At 45.7% G+C, this 21419-nt stretch overlaps 1 protein-coding gene across 2 annotated transcripts; it reads right to left on the reverse strand.

The window, feature by feature from the left end:
- Nucleotides 1–549: 549 nt before the first annotated feature.
- GPAT4 (glycerol-3-phosphate acyltransferase 4) lies at nt 550–21419 on the reverse strand. 2 transcript variants are annotated; one of them, XM_025922424.2, is made up of 12 exons: nt 21112–21419; nt 13157–13226; nt 12695–12995; nt 11816–11890; nt 10978–11067; nt 10701–10794; nt 9976–10091; nt 8832–8887; nt 8198–8283; nt 3707–3835; nt 3540–3619; nt 550–1557 (listed from the first exon to the last, which is right to left on the reverse strand). In XM_025922424.2, the coding sequence occupies exons 1-12, from the start codon at nt 21274–21276 to the stop codon at nt 1449–1451; spliced, it is 1371 nt and encodes a 456-aa protein (XP_025778209.1). In that variant the 5' UTR covers nt 21277–21419; the 3' UTR covers nt 550–1448. The 2 variants fall into 2 exon arrangements, with proteins under 2 accessions (XP_025778209.1, XP_086559756.1); XM_086703630.1 differs by lacking the exon at nt 3540–3619.

Raw genomic sequence — 21419 nt, forward strand, 5'->3', positions numbered from 1 at the left:
TGGTAGACCCTAGAAGCCAGAACTGGTGAGGGTTGCTAGGCTTCAGACCTGCCCTCACAGTGACCGTGGATGGATGCAGGGACCGCACGAGGCCTGCAGCTCTCCTCTGGCTGTGTGGGAGCCCACACGCAGCCAGAACCCACCTGGCCCCCTCACTAACCCTTCCAGAGCCTCCGTTCCTTCCTTGCCCCCATAGGTCCTTGTTGCTTTCCACCGTCCTTCCATCCAGACTGCCTGCCTCATCTGCTTTGTCCCCAACCCCAACAAACAGCGCTTCTTCATACGCCTCTAATCCCACTGCACCTATCCGCACAGAAATCCACAGCTCATCTGTGCTGGAAATTCCAAGTTAACCAGACAGATATGCAAACATCCAACAGGAGCAGTAGCTCCTTCTGAATAGTACTATTCCTCAGCCCAGAAGTCAGCTGGATTCCCTACAGTCTTGGGGTTATGGCCAAGTCAGAGACCTGTAACTGCTGTTAAGAGACATGTTACTTAGGGCTGCAGCCAGGGGAGACAGAGGGAAGGGAAAAACCCCTCGGATCATTGACCATCAGAGACAATTTTATTGACTCACAGAAACAAACCCAAAGCCCTCTGCAGCAGCTCTGAGCTCCGACCTTGTCCTGCCACGTTTCATGGACCTACACTTGTAACACTGAGCAACTTGTCCTTCAAAGTAGCACTTCAATCCCCACAACAACCCTGTGAGGTAGGTATCACCACCCTTCCCCTCCTGAGCCAGGTTACAGATGGGGAAACTGAGGCACGAGTTAACAGAGAGCAAGTCACATGGGAGTTCAGGGTCAGCACTGGAGCTGGAACACAAAATGACTCTTGGTTCCCACCACATGCTAGTCACCGATCACCTTGCTTCTCATCGTCCCCTCTGGTGACTGCCCGTGGCAACAGCACAGGAATGAAACCTCGCTTTGCTGAGAGCCCCTGCAGACAACAGTTTTCTTTCCATCCAGTCTGCAGAGCTCCGGGGCAGGGGGTGATGTTCAGGCCAAAGCAGGCCGCACCGCCTCGGCGCTGTCTCCTTGCGCACGGGTGGACCCCTTCCCCAGCAGAGCCCCTGGCACGTGGCACCCGCAACAGACCGAACACGGGCCCACGGCCGATTCTTCCCAACCACTCAGTCCCACACGTGTGCAGGTGGAGAGGGGACTTTAATGGCATTCCTGCAATGGACTCATTGTAAAGAAGACAAGAAGGGTGTCCCATCCTGGGCAGCGGCCCCCAGCGGCGTCCGCTTCCGATGGCAAGCCCAGGGGTCCCCGGGGCGGTCCTGAAGAAGCTGGAGTCCTGGGCTCCAGGGCGGCCTGAGGAGCCCTGCAGGTGGCAAGGACGCAGCAGTGGGGGTGGCAGGGGGCGGTGGCAGCTCCAGCTGGCTCGCGGGTCAGGCCCGCGAGTGGTGGCTCCAGCCAGCGCGAGGCGCGGGCTCAGGACCGGCTCCTGTCCTCATGGTTCCCAACGATCATCTTGCTGTACAGCTTCTGCTGCTCCTCTTTGAACGTGTCCTTCACCTTCTCCCTCTTCAGACCACCATCCCTGATGGGAGAAAGGCTGGTGTAAGAGCAAAGAAGTCCTCCCGCCCACCCAGTCACAGCCAGCAGCAACACGCTGCTCCAAACCCGAGAAGAACCTGTCAGAAACAAAAGTACCCCGTGGCTCTCTCCCTCCCGAGGTGCTGTCAGTAGTGAGGCTGCACGCCCCAACTCCACCGTTTCTATTATAGCTCTCACTCTTGCCCTGGGGTCAGAACTCCCCACTCATGTTCAAGGCACTTTGTAATCACTTCAACCTACCAAGGAGTTTACAATTCTTTCTACCAATTTGCCCTCACCTTGCAAAAGATACAGGAGGTATTCTGAGATCATGGAACGTGAGCCAAGCTTTAAGAAATACTGAGACTATAATGAATCCGCACATCTGATCTGTGGGATAAAATCTGTAAATTCAGACCCAGGGATTCTGCAAATTCATGCCAACAACAAACAAGGGGAGCTGCCACTCCTGACTTCTTCTGTGCGTGAGGGACAGTGCTGCAAAGGAAACCAAGTCACTCTCAGGGTCCTGGGCTGACGACCCTGGCACCGCCCCCCAATATCTCCCAATCAATTCCCTATACTTGGATTTGCTTCTTCAAAGTCCCACTCCCATTCGTCACCACAACTGCTCGCCTACACCCTAGAAGGAGCATCTCTCACCTTCAACAACTAACGGAAGCCCAAGTCCACCTTCAGGCTTTCCACTACAGCTTTTTTCCCCTTTGAGTTATGGAGGTGGCCGTGGCAGAGAAAGTCTGGACGGACCTTACGCTGATGCCCTTACCATCTGCTGCCCCTTTACAAGCCATGGCAAAGACAGTCACGCTGGTCGTTCTTAGGCCTCGTGGACAGGGCATGCAGGCAGTGGCAAACACTCCAGCTCCAGCAGCCTGTCAGACCGGAGTTCAAAGTCTGGCTGCACTGCTTGCTCTGTGACTCTGAAAACAGTTACCTGACCTCTCTGAGTGCGGGTGTCCTGTTTGTAAGATGGGAGTAACAATGCTCATACTACAGGTACCTGCTGTGAGGACAGAGTGAGCTCGGCACCTAGAACAGCCTCAGCACAGCGTCTGGCTGATGAGGAGTGTTCGATAAGGGAAGCAATTTTTAAAAGGCCATACCTGAGAGCCATGCCATCACCTAAGAATCCACATGTCAGCATCAAATTTGAATTTCTACATTCTTTCCCCGTAATGTCCACTTTAGTCAAATGCCCTATAGAACTCACCCTTGTGCTTAAAACAAAGGGTCCTAGGGCATGGAATGATTTCCCTGAACCAGCATTCCTCCCAATCACAGTCCTGTAATTTGGAGGCTAACTATTGCATATTCTGGCGTAAGAGTCCACAACTATGGCCCGTAGGCCGAATGCAGCCTGGTAACTGTCCTGATAAAGTCTTACTGGAACACAGGCATGCTCCTTTGTTCACACAGTCTCTGGTTGCCGCCACACTACGATGGCACACTTAAGCTGTTACAACGGAGACCACATGATCCACAAAGTAAAAAATTTACTGACTCTACAGAGAAAGTTTGCCAACTGTTGCTCTAATAGGTAACAAGCCAAATACAATAAAGGAAACTTCTGTCTTTCCAAGGATAGTCCAGTTTTGCCAAATATACAAGATCAGAGAGCCCAGTGCTTCTATGAAGTTTCCAGACCAGCATCAGGCCGGCCCTTCTGAAGGACCAGGACTGCCTGGTGCTCTGGTAGACTAACACAAACCCAGAAGGTACACAGAATCGACTGCTTCAGTCTAGTCATGCTGGGCTCTGTGTTTCCCAAAGTTAGGGCGGCATGGACTACTTCTGAGTTGACACCAGGAGAAAGGAGTGAAACTGTTCACTCTCCAAGGCTGACAAGCTGAATTCTCTACAACAGGGAGAAGGCGGATTCTTTGTAAATGGAGTTAGCAATTCAGCTTCTGCTTCAGAAATTCCCACCCTGCTACACTCAGCTGATAAAACCCAGCTCTGACTCACCAAAGCAGGTCCACGAGCCCTCCCTGCCTGGCAATGGCCGATTTCACCCTATTTGCAAACTGGACGGCATCTTCATCAGTCTGTGAGAAAGAATAAATGAGACCACTCAACACAGGCTGATGTCACACAGACAGAAGTGAAGACTTCTGCATGGTGTGGGGACCCACCTCTCTGGTCATGGGAGGCAGGTACCAGACACTGCAGACAATGGCCCAGCTGGTCATCATTCTCAGCAGGTACGTTACCATCCCATATTTGCTGCTGTTCCAGAAGGCATCACCAAACTGAGGGTCATACTGAAAAAGAGTGGAAAATTGGATGGTAAGAAGTCAGTAGTTCAAACGAGGTGGGTTGTCAACAGCAACTTTTGTGAATACATCACCTGGGGCAGTATCAGTACCAGAAAGCCACACTCAGACCCCTCCATGAACACTTCTGAAATGATTCTACACCTGGGCACTATGACCTTTAGCAACACGAACCCCCTGATTGACTCAGATTTTGCTGTGGATCATTAGGGAGGACTCCCTGAACCGCCTTCCCCCAACAAACGTCCTCCTTCTCTTTGATCCATTTCAGGTTTTACTCATTCATGGGTGTATGTAGTTATTAACATGTTTAAGCAGATCCAAAACCAGAGAAGAGGATTAGACACTCCCATATCTCCACTCCCCAGATTCAACCATTACCAACATCCCACCATCCTTGCCCCTGCCATCCCGCACCCGCTCACAAACCCTATCTCCAACAATGGTGTCCTCCACTCCTCAATGCTTCTACATGTGCCTCACTCAAACAGACATACCTTCTCACATCATTAAGTTTTTAAGATCATTTCTGGTGCTCCGGACCAAGGAGAAGACAATTACAAAGCTTACGCTATGCTTCTGTAATTATACCTCTAACAAAGCTAATGATCTGTTTAAGCGGGAGGCTCTGCTCTGATCACATCGCCAGCATTCTAGAGGAAACAGGGGTGCGACGGCTCACGAGGCCACCACACGCGTGCTGCCCTCCCTGCCAAGCGGCAGGCTCAACAGAGACTTTCTTTTGCCAATGACTCTAGTGGAGGCTAAGGCTGTACTCCAGTGGTATCTTGTGGGAAAAGTGGCTGACGCCGTGACCCGCAGTCTCACCAACAGAAGAAGAATTTAAGCAGCAGGTAAGCAGGGTTGGGAGAGCTGTGCAAGCTATCAAAGCAGCAGCAAAAAGAACACAGTCTTTGAAGACAATGACCGAACCGAGTGTCCTGCAACTGCCAGCACGTGTCTGAAGGGCTCTCACAGACATGACACCAGACTGTAATTATAGTGCAAAGACAGGGACCAGAATGGGGAAAATTAGAAAGAGGGAGAATCTCAAGAGTTCTCCCACAGGACCTAGCTGCCACTGTGTCAGAAATGCCCTTTCTCTGCAGAAGCTCGAGAAGGAACACCAGCAGGGACGCTGTGGACACTAAGGCACTTGACAGGCTGGGGCAGGATTTGGACTACACAATCTTTTTTAAGGCTCTCCAAGCCACTTTATGATTCTCAGAACAGAAATTGGATAATTATGCCTAGTTGTGGACCTGACTACGGGAAGGAAGACATTTAGATTAAATTACAGACTCAACTAAGAAATTCAAATTTATAGAAAGCTTTGTGAGTTTATATTATAATAGCAAAGGGAAATAAAGGAGAAGAACGAGTTTTAAATAGAAGCTGATGTTTAAAAACTGCACAGAGAAACGAAACTGTTCAAGCATAATTTTTTCCTCCATTTGAAACTGGCATCCCTTTGTATGGCCATCCCTGATCTATTACTTATGGCTTGCAATTTATAAACAGAAAGAGTTACAAACCCCTGTTAGAATCTCTCTGCAGCACTACCACCAACAGCCAAATTAAGGAAAGAGCCCAAATGTCCTTCGACAGATAAATGGATGAAGAAGATGTGGTGTATACATATAATGGGGTACTCCTCGCAATCAAAAAGAATGAAATCTTGCTAACCTGCAACATTGTGGATGGAATTAGAGGGTATTATTCTAAGCAAGATAAGTCAGAGAAAAGACAAATAGCGTATGGTTTCATTCATGTTTGGAATTTAAGAAACACACCAGATGAACACAGGGAAGGGAAGGAAAAATAAGATAAAAACAGAGAAGGAGGAAAAATAAGAGACTCTTAAATACAGAGAACAAACTGAGGGTTGCTGGCGGGGTGGTGGTGGGGGATGGGCTAAAGAGCTGATGGGCATTAAGGAGGGCACTTGTTGGGATGAGCACGGGGTGTTACATGGAAGTGATGAGTCACTGGGTTCTACTCCTGAAACCAATACTACACTGTATATTAACTAACTTGAATATAAATACGTTTTTAAAAAAAGAAAAAAAGAGAAGCTAATGTTTATGTTTTGAAGAAAGTGGTGTTACATTTTATAAGCACTATATGGATAAAATAGTTGATGTTATGTGTGCCAGCACTTTGTTTAGAGTTGATTTTCTGTTCCATGCTGGGCAGACACCGTTGAGAGAAAAACAAAGCAAAAACTCAAAATAGTAATAAATTTCTCAAAGTCAAATAATGGTTTAATTTTGGTGCAAATGTAGTAAGAGCCTTGAAATTGCTAAGATGGTCCAAATTTGATTACCAATGAAGGCTTTATAACAACTAGCAAAGTTTTAGAGCAAAAGGTTTTTTTTTTTCTGTTTTTTGTTTTCTTTGAGAGAGGAAGAAAGCTTGAGTTGGAGAGGGGCAGAGGAAGAGAGAATCTTAAACAGGCTCTACGCTCAGTGGGGAGCCCAACACGGGGGATCCATCCCACAAACCTGAGTTCATGACCTAAGCCAAAATCAAGTCGGATGCTCAAAGGACTCAGGCACCCCAAGCAGAAGTTTTTAATCATAAGTGTTTGTTAATAAATTTGGGGAGGGAATGAAATTATATGTAAAATTTACATGGCTTTTGGGGCACCTGAGTGGCCCAGTCGGTTAAGTGTCCGACTTCAGCTTGGGTCATGATCTTGCAGTTCGTGGGTTCGAGCCCTATACTGGGCTTGCTGCTGTCTGCACAGAGCCCGCTTTGGATCCTCTGTCCCCCTCTCTCTGCCCCTGCCCCATTTGTGCTCTCTCAAAAAATAAACGTTAAAAAAAATTTTTTTTTTTTTTAATATACATGCCTTTTTCTTTGGAGAAGAGCCATAACTGCCCAAAGGGTCCAGGTACCCAAACTTGTTAAGAACCACTGCTCCACAGCAGGGTTCCCAAACCAGCGCATCAGCAGCACCCAGAATGGGTTAGAAATGCAAGTTCAGAAACACCCAGCAATCTGCATTTTCCCAGTCCTCCCAGGTGATGTTGACGCAGCTGTAAAGAACCGATGTTCCGGAGTCAGCAGGGACAGTGAGGAAGGGCCTCCTCTAGGAATTTGTTTCTTACGAGCATGTACAGAGCAGCCCAGGATCCCTAGTACAATCAAATGCAGGACGGCATGCACATGACACAAACACCGCTCCCCAGGTTCTTCCCCACAGTAGACACAGCTAATGGACTGTTTTCTTTCTTGAGTTCCCAGAGACAGCACCCTCAACAGGTGGCTTACGCAGCCCTGACCCATGGATCAGTTAGTTAGTTACCCTACAGCCACTGTTCATGTGCCATTCCTGCACTGGAGCTCTGCCTCCCTAGTCAAGGGGAGGGCTGGTGAGTGTTCGCTTACCCAGGAGAAACCCCTCTTCCTCAACTGCGTGAGCTGTGCTGGCAAAGTGACAGCGATTCTTTCAAAAGAATGCTCTGCACACAACAAGCAGACCCTTGCAAAAGTATAGAGACTAAATTCTAAGTATAACTGACACAGATTTACTCATTGTTTCACCCTGATCTGAGATTTCAACGTCAATACTTTAAACATACTGACAACAGCCTGTGGTGTTTAGAAACCATAGTATTCTTTTAGAAATAGTACAATGTAAGTATTTATAAAATCAGATGGACGTGATGGGGGGGGCAGGAAGGAGAAAAAAGAGAAACTGACTGAATTCTATCCTCCCAGGTAAGTCTGAGCAGTTAGAGGTACAAGCACCCGCAAGGTGGGGGAGCAGCCTAGACGAGCTCTTCGGGTGCATTTCATTTTCATAAGCTGTTCCTGGTACAGAAAATGACACCACAGCCCAAGCTGTGGAGCTGTCTCTTCCTTCAGTGTTAAGAACACATCTGTAGCCATCCGTGCTGGCCTCTCCACCAACTGTACAAATCCAGCCGGGCCATACCCTCAACTCCCTGCGGCAAGCCTCCTCGAGTGGAGTACCTTGCATTCTGGGTAGGTTTAGGAAGAAAGATGTGGTAAGTGGGGGGGGGGGGGAGGGTGGCGACAAGCAAAGCTTGCGAAGGGTCCCCCACCTCCTGAATCTGGTGGTGGCAGCGAGGTGTGGGCTCCAATTGGGTGTTCCTCATTCAGCCCCTCCCCTGCCCCTTCTAATGGGCTGGAGACTGTGAACAATTCCACGGTCTCCTCCTCCAGCACACTCTACCCACACTAGCCAAGCCCAAGCTGCTCCACTGGAGGATCAACCCACGAACCAGTGACACCATCTTCTTCCTCCCCTTTCTCTTGCTGTGTCCCATTCATGGCATCTGCGGTAACAACCACATGTCCCCTCAGAGGTCTTGCTTGTACCTTGATAGCAACAGGGTAAACTGTGGCTCCAATCTCAAAACTTCCTTTTTTGAACATCATCACTGATGTATTATTGATGCAGGTTCCTAAAATGCAGAAGAGAGTAAAATGCTATTTCTTTTGGTCCTTTACCTCAGAGACTAGGAGTTTAAGGACTAAATACAATAATAAAACCTCTTCTAATGGCTTTTCAAACAGGATAAATCTGTCATCTCCATAGCTTATGGATGAACACCTAAAAGGGATAAGCAAGACACTGTACTGTTTCTTACTCTAGTACAAGATCATTTTCCCAATTAACACACCCAAATTAGATAAAAGGCCAGAGCCACTCAGTGGACTAGGGAGGTCTCAGTAAGAATCTACATGAAGCTGAGATCCCACTGACAATACTATACAGGGGATTCCTGCATTGGGAAAGGTCACACTATGGCCCTCAGTCCAAATTCTGAACTTTCCTGAGTGTTCAGTCCCACAACAAATTTTGAGGGGAACCGAACATTATTCAGTGAAAACAGAGAACCCCTGCAAGGGTTGGGGGACTTGGTCTGGGGTGACAGCAGAGTCATCATCCTGCATGGCCTTCCCACCCTCCCCACCCAGAAACTCTTTGCAGTGATCGACCCCTTCTTACCCTCTGGGAAGATGAGGATGGGTAGCTTGCTTTTATCCTGCACATGCTCAGTCAGTCTTTAGAAGAGACAAATAGAACAAAGGTTCAGACAGCCTTATGTCCATCATCACCAAATGCACTTATAAAACAACCTATGCAGATGTCACAGGGGATGTCGTCTATGAATTAACAAATACGACTATCTTTTACAGACCCACAGTCTAAATTGTGTAAAGACAAAACTTATGAAGACACAGAAAATCAGATGACTACTATTTAACTCCTACAACTATCGAATACAGTCTTAACATCTATGTAGAGGACACTGCTCAAACTTGGGGCTACTAAAAGAATGTGCCTGCCACAGGGCCTTGAGGACAGCACCCTCAATAAACACCTGTTACTGGACTTCTGGACTTCCTAACAGCCATGCTGGGTTGGACCTACAGTCCACCTGGCTTTACACCATCCCTGAGAGATGCGGTAAAGGGAGTCCAATGGCAGGTCCATTTGCCCTGTGGAATACCGCCTCACCTGAGTCTTGCTGCTCTCCATTCCCTGCAAAGCTCTCACCATTGCTTACACCACATCTACCTTTCTTTCAAACTTGAAAACAGAGAAGCACTTGGTTCCATTGCCTTAAGTTGGTTTTTATTTGTGATAATTAATTCACCTTGAGATTTCAGATAGTGTTAAAAGTTCATATGTTTAGGGGCACCTGGGTGGCTCAGTCGGTTAAGTGTCTGACTTCCGCTCAGGTCATGATCTTATAGTTGGTGGGTTGGAACCCCGCATTGGGCTCTGAGCTGTCAGCACAGAGCCTGCTTTGGATTCTGTGTTTCCCTCTTTCTCTGCCCTTCCCTTTCTCATGCTCTGTCTCTGTCTCTCAAAAAATGAATAAACATTAAAAAAAATTTTTTTTAAAGTTCATACATTTATCACAAGGAATAAAAAAGGTTAATTAATAGACGTTACTAACTTGACAAATGATACTAGGCTTTCTATACTTTTTATATTCCGTATTTTAGGGAAAAAAATGTTTTACTATGAAAGCAGTCTAGGCTCAGTGTAGAAGACACTGTAATTCCACTGTGGAGGGATAACTACCCCTAAAATGCATACATTCTAACTGGTCTCACGGAGCAATGGCATTTCATTGATTTACCTTTTAGCCACCAGGTGGCGATCTTTCACTTCAGAACGCTCGAACCAGACGTGCGGGCAGGCCTTCACCATGGCTCTCTGAATCACACCCATGAGTCCCCCGTGCACTTGACCCACCTAACCTCACACAAAGGAATAACTGGGAGTGAAACCATCCTCACACAAATCCCCCACTCTGTGGAGAAAGCCCCAGATCCCAAAAGGAAAGTACCACAACCTCTCACCCTCTAACATTTTATTGATCAACACATTTCTCACTATAAAGACACCATTGTTAGACTCCCTGAATCTTATATTCGCCTTTTAATCAGCCAAAGCAAAAATATGTAATTGAAAACACAGCTGAAAGCCCTAAAAAGAACTAATGGAGCTGAGCAATACCTTGTGTAAAAATGCTTTCCCTGGGCAGATTGTCCAATGCCCTTGAACCCAGTCCTTTCAAATCCTTCCCTGTCCTTCACCCCTTTCCGTGGTCTACCTAAACATCCAAAGTCTAATCTCCAACCGCACTCAGTTACTCTGCTCAGAATACTTCCTATCAAAGTACCGAGGAGTTCTCAAAGCAATAGAAACAAAGGCTACAATCTATGTTAGGGCCCACATGTAAAAACATGGCTCCATGTTTACACCCTTAGGTAAGAGCTCTATGAAGGGACCAGAAGCGTCCTAGCCCTGAGCATTCTAAAGTTCTTACTTGCCCAAGAAAGCAACAGAGGAAGGTCTTACCATGGCATAGTAGCCATCACTGGCCAAAATGATGACATCAATGGGAGAGGTGTGATTGGCCACACAGATGCCACCGTTTCGAGGCCTGTTTTCCCTGTGTTTAAAACATATGCAAAGCAACAAAAATTCATGGGAAACCATTCATATGGAGCCTGCTGCCCCCTCCTCACCAGCTCCATCAGCTCTGAGAGCTCAGAAGAGCCCCCCACGGGCCGGCTGCAGGTAGGTTGTGTTTTGCCAGTGCCATTTCCCTCCACATCATACCAAGTGACCTCACCTGTCATGGTAGGTAATGATGGCTGTCAGGGCTCGCACGCAGATCCGGTAACACATTAAGTGAACATGTTTACTCAGGAACTCCTTAAACCTGATACAACAGGACAAAGATTTTTGTTTTTATTTTACGCACGGGAAGGCAGGAAAGTTACTGACTCTAACAATGTAATTATCACTGCCTACAGTCCTTTATGACTGCTAAGTATTTTTATAAATATTGGTGGATATGATAAAACTACAATGTAAGAGTGTCTTTATGCCTGCATATGAGGACACAAAGAAATGAGGAGAACTGCTTAAATTCACCTAAGTTAATGGGTTTAGAATTTATAGCTCTCAAATGTCCACCACAGGTGAGTCTCCTCAATTCTCTTCCTTCCCAGCCAACACCTAGAGGCAGGGCAAAGGACAGAGGGTCTGACCTCACCAGCCCAGGGAAGAAGAGAGCCAGCTCTCGAACTTTCAGATGAAACAAATTTCTCTTCAAAAAAAAACAAAAAACAAAAAACACGAAAAAGCCCTACCTATATTTCTTATCCTCTTACCAATTTATCAACACAGCAGAATGCTCAAAAGTAAACAATGTGCTGTAAAATCTGCTGGCACTGAACTCCACGGCTGTGAGGTTCCTCCCTTCAACACTCTTCCCAGAGTGTGTCAGAGGGCAAAAGAACACAGTCACAGATCAAGACTGGTGAAAAAAACCAAAAAACCCCCACAACCTTCATGCTGATGCCACTGTTATCACTGGCTTATCTTATCTATCGAAGATGCTGTGGATGTGGCTGTCCCCAAAGGAGTGGCCTGGCTGGAGCCACCATTTGTGGACATGGACTCACCTCCCGTTTGGCAGGTATCCCACCACGGTTGTGCCTACCACCAGAAGGCTAATCCCAGTGAAAGCAAGAGCTATCCTGTAAAGAAGAAGACCCATGAGAACACAGCACACAAACCCTTGCACTAAGGACAGAATCAAGAATGTGAAAATGAAAGTGGGCATCACAAAACCACCCCCAAGACCTGATCACCCAGGACCCATCTAGATAAGAGCTCCATCTAGAAAAGTGAGCAGGCCTATCATCACCAGAGAGCATCTGAATTCCAAGCTGCCAGTGAACTGTGGATTTGGCTCTCAGCTGACACGACCTCCTCAGGCATCAGGCTGCCAGAAAGACGATGGAAAAGCCTACTGTTGGCTGCTGTGCCCTCAGGCACCTGCTGTCCTGCTGTCTTACCCTTCCCTTTGGCTCTGCACCCTGGCAGAAGCACAGCTTCTGTGTAGAGCAACAGGAAGTAGAGCCCGAAGGTACCAGGAGCCAGCAAGGCGTACTCAGAATAGTACACGGTACAGAAAAACGGAGAGATCAATGTTGCCTCTGTATTAGAGAGGCACGCTTATAGGAAAGAATTGGCCGTGCCCAGGGAGCAGTAATCAGAGTACACCACGTTCCCTGGCCCTGTGTTTAGGCCACGTAGGCGAGCAGTTTGATTTTAAGAAACCCAACTATTTCTGTCTGATATGCAGAGAATCCAAGGGCCTCTAAAGGATAATCACCAGTGTACCCTTCCAAGGGTCGGACGGACCGGCCAGTGACAGAATCATACCATGATCCTTTCTAAAACGGGAAAGCAAAGCAGGGCGACCCAGGTAGGTCAGTCACACCTTGGGCTTAGAGGCAGCGGCTCAGGCCTTTTGTCCCCATGAGGCCTGCCCTCACCTGAGTGGCAGAAGGAAGCAATATCGAATCAGCACTCCTAATCCCCATAAGACCGTGAGCCGAAGGCTGATGTACTGGAAGTTATAGTTGGTTCTGCTCAGCAGGTTCCAGGACTCCAATTCCTCTGCTGAGAATCTCTTTGTCACCTCATCGTCCATAATGGTCTCCATTCCTTTCCGGCAAAAGTAGAAGATGTCAGAGAGCTCAAACTCTGGAGTATTATCCAGAGCCTTACTACTACCACTTCGGCGGATTTCTTTGATCTCTTCTTCCAGCGAAGTGGGATCTTTTGCAATGATTCCTGCAAAAGAGAACACCCCTGTCAAGCAGCATGTTGGGAGGGAGCACGTTAAAAACATTCAGAGTCCACATCTTCCCTCTGATACAGTGAAGAGTATGTGTGGAATTACAAGCACTCAGGAACATAGACGGTTTGGGATAAGGAGTGAGAGCCAGGCTTACCATTCGTATAGGGCTTGTAAAGTTGGTGGTTCTTTTCCTTGGCGCCTCTCTCCATTCTCAAGGTGGCCCACTGTGGGGGGAAATGGCAACACAAGGAATGAGACCCTTCTTCACACAGTGAATGCCGCCATTTCCATCCCGGAAAGTCCCCATCCTGGTCACCTGAGATGGGACTGTGGCTGAGGAAGCACCCGCTCTATAAGGAAAGTCAAAGCCTTCTCCTTCTAGAGCAGGCCCCTCCTTGATAACAAGGAGACAAAAGTTAAGTTATCTATAGCAAAGGCCTGAGGACACCTGGGTCTGTTTCTCAGGCCTAGGTTCTCTCTGAATCTTTGTCTCCAGGATACTGAAAGAATTCACCAACTGCTGGTACACAGACCTCTTGCATTTCCTTGTCACTGCCAAACATCAGCTATTCACAAACAGCAAAATCAAGCATCCTTTAAGCGACTGCCTACCACCTGATGCTACCTACCTCCCAAATTATTCCAAAAGCCACAGTTTTAGTTTTTGAATATTAAAAAAATCTGTATGTCTAGACTGTCCATTCACCTCTAAGTAGCCTTTTAATAGAAGGACCCCAAGACCTGACATAGAAGGGCCTGAGAGTGGTTTAGTATTAAACAAAATCACACAAAAACACTATTTGGAGGGGCGCTTGGGTGGCTCAGTCAGTTAAGTGACCGACTCTTGATTTCGGCTCGAGTCATGATGTGAGTTCGAGCCCCATGTCGGGCCCCCTGTTAACAGTGTGGAGCCTGCTTGGGATTCTCTCTCTCTCCTCTCTCTCTGCTCCTCCCTCTCTCTCTCAAAATAAATAAATATACATTAAAAACAACAACAAAAACAACACTGCTTGGAGGTTTAAAGAAAATCTAGTTTGACACCTCTGCTAAGTCCTTTAATCACCTCACTCCACACTCTTTTCCATCTACAAAATAGGACTGATAGGATGTCAACCTCCTGCTTCATAGGGTCACTGGGATCAGATGAGATCAGGTATATGACAGAGGCTGGGAAACTGCAGACCACCCTAACTGTCCTCATTGCTACTGAAATAATAGCAGATTCCAGAAACGATCTAGAAAAGAAGCCTCTTCCTAGAGCCTCCCTTCTTTAACATCCATCTAGCCAAAGTCAGCGAGCCAGCGTCTCTCCTGCTACCTTCATAACGAGAAGTGGCAACAAGCTCACTCTCCCTGCCTGGAATGTTAGTGCTACACAGAAAGCTATGCCCATGACCAAAGAAATAGAACAGATATTTTAAAAGGTGTCTTTTCAAACTTCAGTTTCCTCAGTTACGCAAGCTATCGTTCTGTGACACAGCAAAACCCACACGGCCTACAGCGCCTGGTGCGACTCTGCTGGCAGAGTCACGCGTAGTAGGAAGGCTGTGCCGCACGGTCTAGCAAAGCCAAAGGCAGGACACGAGTTTCTTCGGTGATCTGACCTCATGTGGAAACTTCTTAAACAGACAGCTTAGAGTCACCCACTCAAAGAGGGGTCTAAGGCAAGAAAACCCACATTACCCATTTTCTATACATCAGGTATTTAATTAGCACTGATGTTTTCTGGCTCTACGCATGGATGATCTTTTCTAGAAGAAAATGTAAATGAAGCTCCTAAAATGGAGGAAGGTGGATTCCACCTGTGAAGTCCATCTAGGGAGGAGGCGAATAGGGGCAAGAGAGCTTAGAACAAGCCTGACATATACAGACACAGGTTGCTCAACCAGAATTTAGGCTTTTCCATTTTGGTCAAGACTGCATGAGTACAGCAAACATAGAATCAGAAAAACTTGGTTCTATAGGACAACTTTGGTATTTAGACAAGGTTGCAACAGGCAGGTAATATATGACATCAAGCCTCGAGCACTAGAATTGAAGTCTGTGAGGACTGCTTCACTATGCAAAATTCAAGATTTCTGTGGTGTTTTAATGGGAAAGGTACAGGTCAAATGAGACCCTATGTATCCCCGCTCTATCACAGAGCTGTCCTAAATATCGCCTTGCCCTCCTGCTTTGTACCTGTAGCTTTGCTTTGTCACACTTCAGGTACATTACAAAATGCTTCTGGGTTTAGAAGGGAACTGTGCAGTCACAAGAGTAGGAGGAAGGAGGGCAGGGCTAGAGGAACCTGGTTGTCGGCAGCGAAAAGCCTGTCACGGAGTGGGCCAATCCGTGAACTGGACTGCGTCAGCCTGGTGCAGAAGACTGAATGTAAGGGGTGACGCACAGGAGTAATGTCTGACAACCACACATCTGGCTTCTATGAGCTGTCACCTTATTAAAGAAGTACAGTGTTCAGAGACCCAGAATAAAACAGAGAATCCTAGGTTCAGAGTTCATTCCTATGAACCTCCTCTCCTTCCCCTGATGTGAGATGCCATCTACCGTGCTACTCAGTATCAGATTACCAAATCATTCCCTTCTCAGCTTCTCCCAGAGAAGAGACCATGTGAGAGCATTAACAATGCCACACGCTCAGGTAACATTAAACCCAAGGCAGACCTTGGCAGGTGAGGAGGTGCAGGCCCAGTCCCTAAAAAGGCAGACGGTTCACTGGTGCATTTTTGCTAGTTGCTCCTTCTACTGAATGCTACAATTTAGGAATTAATCACAAGTAACGTCTAATAGTCTTAGCAACACTAATCTCAGCAGTCAGCCCCCACTGCATTTTTCCACATATATATCCAAAGAATGAGGCCCTTAGAAAAACCAGGCTCCCATCATCCAGCACCTTTATTCTCCTGCAAACACTACCTCTTTTAATGTCTCTTTTCTTTCCCTGCTTCAGCTGTAACCTCCAAGTAGCTACTAGCAAATCTGCAAATCTAGTGCCAACCTCCATTCCTAATCACCTGCTGGTCATCTCCACGTTCAAGTCCAGCTGGCTCTTAACAGCATGTGGCGAACTCAAAACAGCATACCTCCTCCCAACCCCAAAAGTGCTCCACTCCCTGTGGCCCCAGGATCACTATCTCTCTGGTCATGCAAGCTTTCAAGCTTCCCATCTGTCACCAAGTCATAGCAATCCTCCCCTGAAATGGCACCCTTCCACAGCTGCCTCTTGTGTGATGTCATCACCTTTGTCCCTAGCCTATTCTCTTGCCTGTATTAATGCAAAGGCGATTCAATTGCTCTTTCCTCCCTTCATGCCACCCAAACACATGCTGCCAGTCTGATCATGTCACTTCCTTGCTCAAAAACCTTCAATCGTTCTCCAATAGATAAAGAAACACTTAGTTTTGGGGTGCCTGGCTGGCTCAGTCGGTTAAGCATCCGACTTCGGCTCAGATCATGATGTCACAGTTCGTGGGCTTGAGCCCTGCATCGGGCTCTGTGCTGACAGCTCAGAGCCTGGAGCCTACTTCCAATTCTGGGTTTCCCTCTCTGCCCTTCCCCACTCACGCTCTCTCTCTCTCTCTCTCTCTAATAAACACTGGAAAAAAAAAAAAAAGAAAGAAACACTTGGTTTTATAATCCACCTCACTCCCTCTGTGCATCCAATGTTTTTACTCCACTAAACTATGTACCGTCTGCACTTCTAGAATGCTTTTGCCTTTTTAAGATCCAGTTCAAATGCCAACCCTTATACAAAATATTAGTTAATTCCTGTGGAGTTCATCTCTGCCTGTGTATTTTAGTTGGCATCTAATTGTAAATTGGTTCTGTATGCATATACTTGTCTTTCGTAGACTATGAACACCTTGAGGGGCGGGAGCCAGAACCTACCCATGTTCTCACTCCAGCAGAGTCTGACAGAGGAGAGGGCCCCGCACGTAGTAGGCAGTCAATAAGGGCTGTATTTAATTAATCAACTCCCAGGATTTCTCTTCATCAAGGTCTCCGCATGAAAAGATGAGGGATAGGGGCGCCTGGGTGGTGCAGTCGGGTTAAGCGTCCGACTTCAGCCAGGTCACGATCTCGCGGTCCGTGAGTTCGAGCCCCGCGTCAGGCTCTGGGCTGATGGCTCGGAGCCTGGAGCCTGTTTCCGATTCTGTGTCTCCCTCTCTCTCTGCCCCTCCCCCGTTCATGCTCTGTCTCTCTCTGTCCCAAAAATAAATAAAAAACGTTGAAAAAAATTTAAAAAAAAAAAAAAAAAGAAAAGATGAGGGATAAAACCTAAAACTACTTCCCATCATCTTCCCCACCACAGTCCCCTTCTCACCTCGTTCAGCTCATCCTTTCAGCCACTCAGGGTTATGTTACAATCACCCTTCTCACTGGGGTTGGGAGGGCAGACCTGACTGACACGACCTCGCTCACTATAGGCACATAAGGACCTGTTACTACTTCTGCTCTGTAGATGAGGAAGCACGTGGGAAAGCCTGATGACTGAAGTCAAGTTGCAGAGCTCGTGAGAAGAGCGCTGAATTTCAAGCTAAGGGCCACTGGACTGGAAAGCACATGCCCATCCCACTACAATCCCACTGTACAGCCTCTTGGGTTTCCTCACAACCACCACTTGCTTTCTAGCACTCTCTGTCAGCCACTTTGGCTTTGGACTTCAATGTTACAACAGTCTCTGACCTGACCTGATAAATCTCTAGCCTATGAGGGAAAATAACTCCAGTCATTTCTTTCCATCTATTTCTATACTTTCTACTTTCTCCTTTCTCAAATCATCTTCAACTCAGTGGGAAGTCCACTCCCAGGACTTCTACCCCAAATAATACCATCATCACTGTGTTTAGGGTGTATGTGAAGCACCAACATTAAAACAAAACCACTTTTAAAGAACACTGCTGCCCTCTGCGCACAAAGACCTTCTGCAACTCAGCACTGACAAGACCTACACTGAGTTAAGTCTTCCAGGACAGGGAACAGAGAAGGCACTGACCCACCCATATTCTCCCCTTGGCAGGTATACCAACATTCTTTTACAGACAAGGATGTACTAATTGTGGGAAACTAGCTGTTAAGCCAGGGCTTACTTCGTTCTGCCAAAAGCACAGGTATCACTACAGTATGGACCATGAGATATGCAGTTTTAATAATCCTTATGAAGATTACCCAGTAAAAGTGGCTGATAAAATCCCAAAACATGGATACAAAGTTATATACATATATATATAAATATGTATTATATACATAACATATGTAATATACAATATATATTACACATATTATACATATATTACGTATATTATACATATAATACATATATATACTATTAACCACAACATATGAACGCAGTTGCCAAAGACTAAAAGGTAACACACGTACAAAACGTTAAAGGTACTATAAGCTGGGTAAACATCAACGAATGTTTAAAATTCTTTAATATTATATTATTTGTCTGGTTATCTACTGCTACATAACAAACCACCCCATAACTCAGAGGCTTAAAACACCACCACCAATTATTTTGCTCATGAATCTGCAAATTGTACCAGGTTTGACATCGGCTGGGTGGCTCAAAGGCTGAGGGCTGGGATCCTCTGCTGACTTGCTCACTCCTGTGTGTGGTAGTTGATGATGGTTGTCAGGGCCTCCTTGGGACTGAGAGCTGGAATACCTAATACACGGCCTGGCCTGGGCTTCCTCACAACATGGCAGCTAACTTCCAGGGACAAACATCCCAAGAGTCAGACAGAAGGTATATTGCCATTTTTAACCTAATCTCACATGTTACAAAGTAGAATTAACATCCACTACCTTCTATTTGTTAGAAACGAGTCATAAAGCACACCCCTATTCATAAGGAAGTCAATCAGAATTCTACCTTTTGATGGCAGACATCAGAATCACTCGGGGAGTTTAAAAATACCCATCCAGACCAACTGAATCAGAATCTCTGGGAAGATTCTAGTACTCCCAAATAAGTAGTACTTTTAAAATGCTTCCCTAGGTAACTCAAATGTATAGTTGGGAGACTGAACCACAGAATTAAGATGATCTCTGAGCTTCCTTCCAGTTCCAAAATTCTAGATTATCAGCCCAATGTAAGAAAGGATGAAGGAGCTAAAAAAGGTAAAATAAAAAGTCTATTAAAAAAAAAAAAAAAAACAGGGGCGCCTGGGTGGCTCAGTCGGTTAAGCGTCTGACTTCGATTCAGGTCATGATCTCGTGGTCCGTGAGTTCGAGCCCTGTGTCGGGCTCTGTGCTGACAGCTCAGAGCCTGTTTCAGATTCTGTGTCTCCCTCTTTCTCTCTCCTCCCCCACTCATGCTCTGTCTCTCTCTTCTCAAAAATAAATAAACGTTAAAAAAAAAAAATTAAAAAAAAAAAAAACCACAAGCACAGATGTATTTTTAGATGTATACATGGATACACACATGTATACTTTCCAAGATCTATAACCAGTTTGGCCAAATCCAACTTGTGTCTAATACTAATGCTGATAAATACAGCATTCAGTTCTTACTGTCCATTAAGGTCAACTCCGAACAGTAATAGTGAGACAAGACCAGATACTCTTGCAGAGCCACCTATAACCTTGCTGGAATTTAGCAGGCCTTTCTAGCCCACCTGACTCTAGCTCACAGCCAATCTGTAATTACCTACATAGCTCCACAGGACAGTGCCAAGAGCACCCAGAGCCCTCTCAGCCCCTGGTACTACTGCTAGGAAATAAGAAGTGCAAATCTAGTTGCCGAAATCCTCAATCTTGAGGTCAAAACTGGATATACCTAAATATGCACACATTATTTCCAGAAGCACTTCTAAATCACTGTGCCTCAAACTAGTGATTTTCAAGATGTGGTCAGCAAAGAAAGTTTCTGATGGCCAAGATTATCTATCCCATGGATTGGCCCAACAATATATATCTAATGAATTTTCCACTGTGTAATTATTATCTACATTAAAGTCACAAAAGCATACATTTAAAAATATAGTCACAATTAGAATGATTTTAATTGGCTATGAACTTTTAATATATTAATTTTGGGGGACATATTCAAATGGAAAAGGGAATATGTACAGATCCTAGGTCAGTTTAAAGTGGTTAATTTTATGTCAATGTCACCTCAAAATTTTTTAATGTAAAATCATAATTCTTACAGGAATATTAAATACTAAATCCCAATATTCAATAATATACATAAAAATATTTCCCAGTATAAAGTAACATTTCATACAGCTTGCTTAATCTTTCAGAGTCTCTATTTTCCACTGATAAAATGTAGATGCCCTGTCCACTGAAGAATAAGTAACCAAAGGAAAATGACTGAATTTTTTATGAACCGTAAGATACCAGATGAACAAATAATTTCTCAAATTATATATGGTCTCAGCTATGAAAAAGAATACCTGAAGATTTGGTGACAACTGAAAACAGATATTGCTAACAAGTTATCAACTCTTTGGATAGATATTAAAAGTCCTGTGGCACAGATCAACTTTAGGAAATACTACTTCTCACCCATTTCCTTTACATTGTGGCCACTTTTGTTCAGGGTATAATTGGCTAGGTTCTGACATATGTTAAGAAATTTATTGTCCTTCTCTTCTATCTTTAGGAAAATAAACCAATTCATCAAATGACCTGCCATGTTAATTCTTTCTGTCCGAAATGCAAGAACCTACGGAAGATAAATGTAAGATAAATGTTTGAACTAGAGAAAGGTCTCTCCCACACATATCAGTGAGGAAATACCTTAACAGGAGCTCTGTGTTTCAATATCTGTTACATAAGAAGAGGCAGAGTCTGGCAGTGATTTTTAATCCTAAGCTCCTCTTTTTTAAATAAATAGGCAAGGTGTGGAGATACGGAAGGTTCCTTTGCTCAGAGGAATCAAACATTCAAGTACTTTAGCTGGAAAAGAAAGTTTGCTGAAGGCTTTCACAAGTACACATTTTTTTTTTTTAAACTCAAAATGCCACTTCCCAGTCTCTCAACTTTCTCTGTATGCAACAGAGAGATAATAATCTGCCAGACAAGAACAACTCTTTGCTAACAGCATTTCTTCCCTCCTCTGTGAAGCAACTATTTGTAAACGGCACAACTTACCGCAAAGATTTTTAACAAGGTTTTCATGTAGAGCTTTCGGATACCAAAGGAGACTCCAAAAATGGCAGGGACTATGATGAAAACGAGGAGGAGGGTGAAGAGGACGGTCAGGGAGATGCCCAGAAGGTTGACAATCAGGCTGTCAAAGGGGAGCAACAGGAACATGGTGGAGGATCCAGGCAGGGCCAGTGCCCTCCTCCCCAAGAACAAACCACTGTCTTCGGATGGTCCTATCAGACAGCACCAGCCTGGGAGAGAAAGCGAGTCCCCATAGGATAGCAAACCCTGTTCCAAGTTCACATCATTCG

This window comes from Puma concolor, chromosome B1 (genome assembly GCF_028749965.1).
Source record: "Puma concolor isolate L17-30 chromosome B1, mPumCon1.1.hap2, whole genome shotgun sequence".
NCBI lineage: Eukaryota > Metazoa > Chordata > Mammalia > Carnivora > Felidae > Puma > Puma concolor.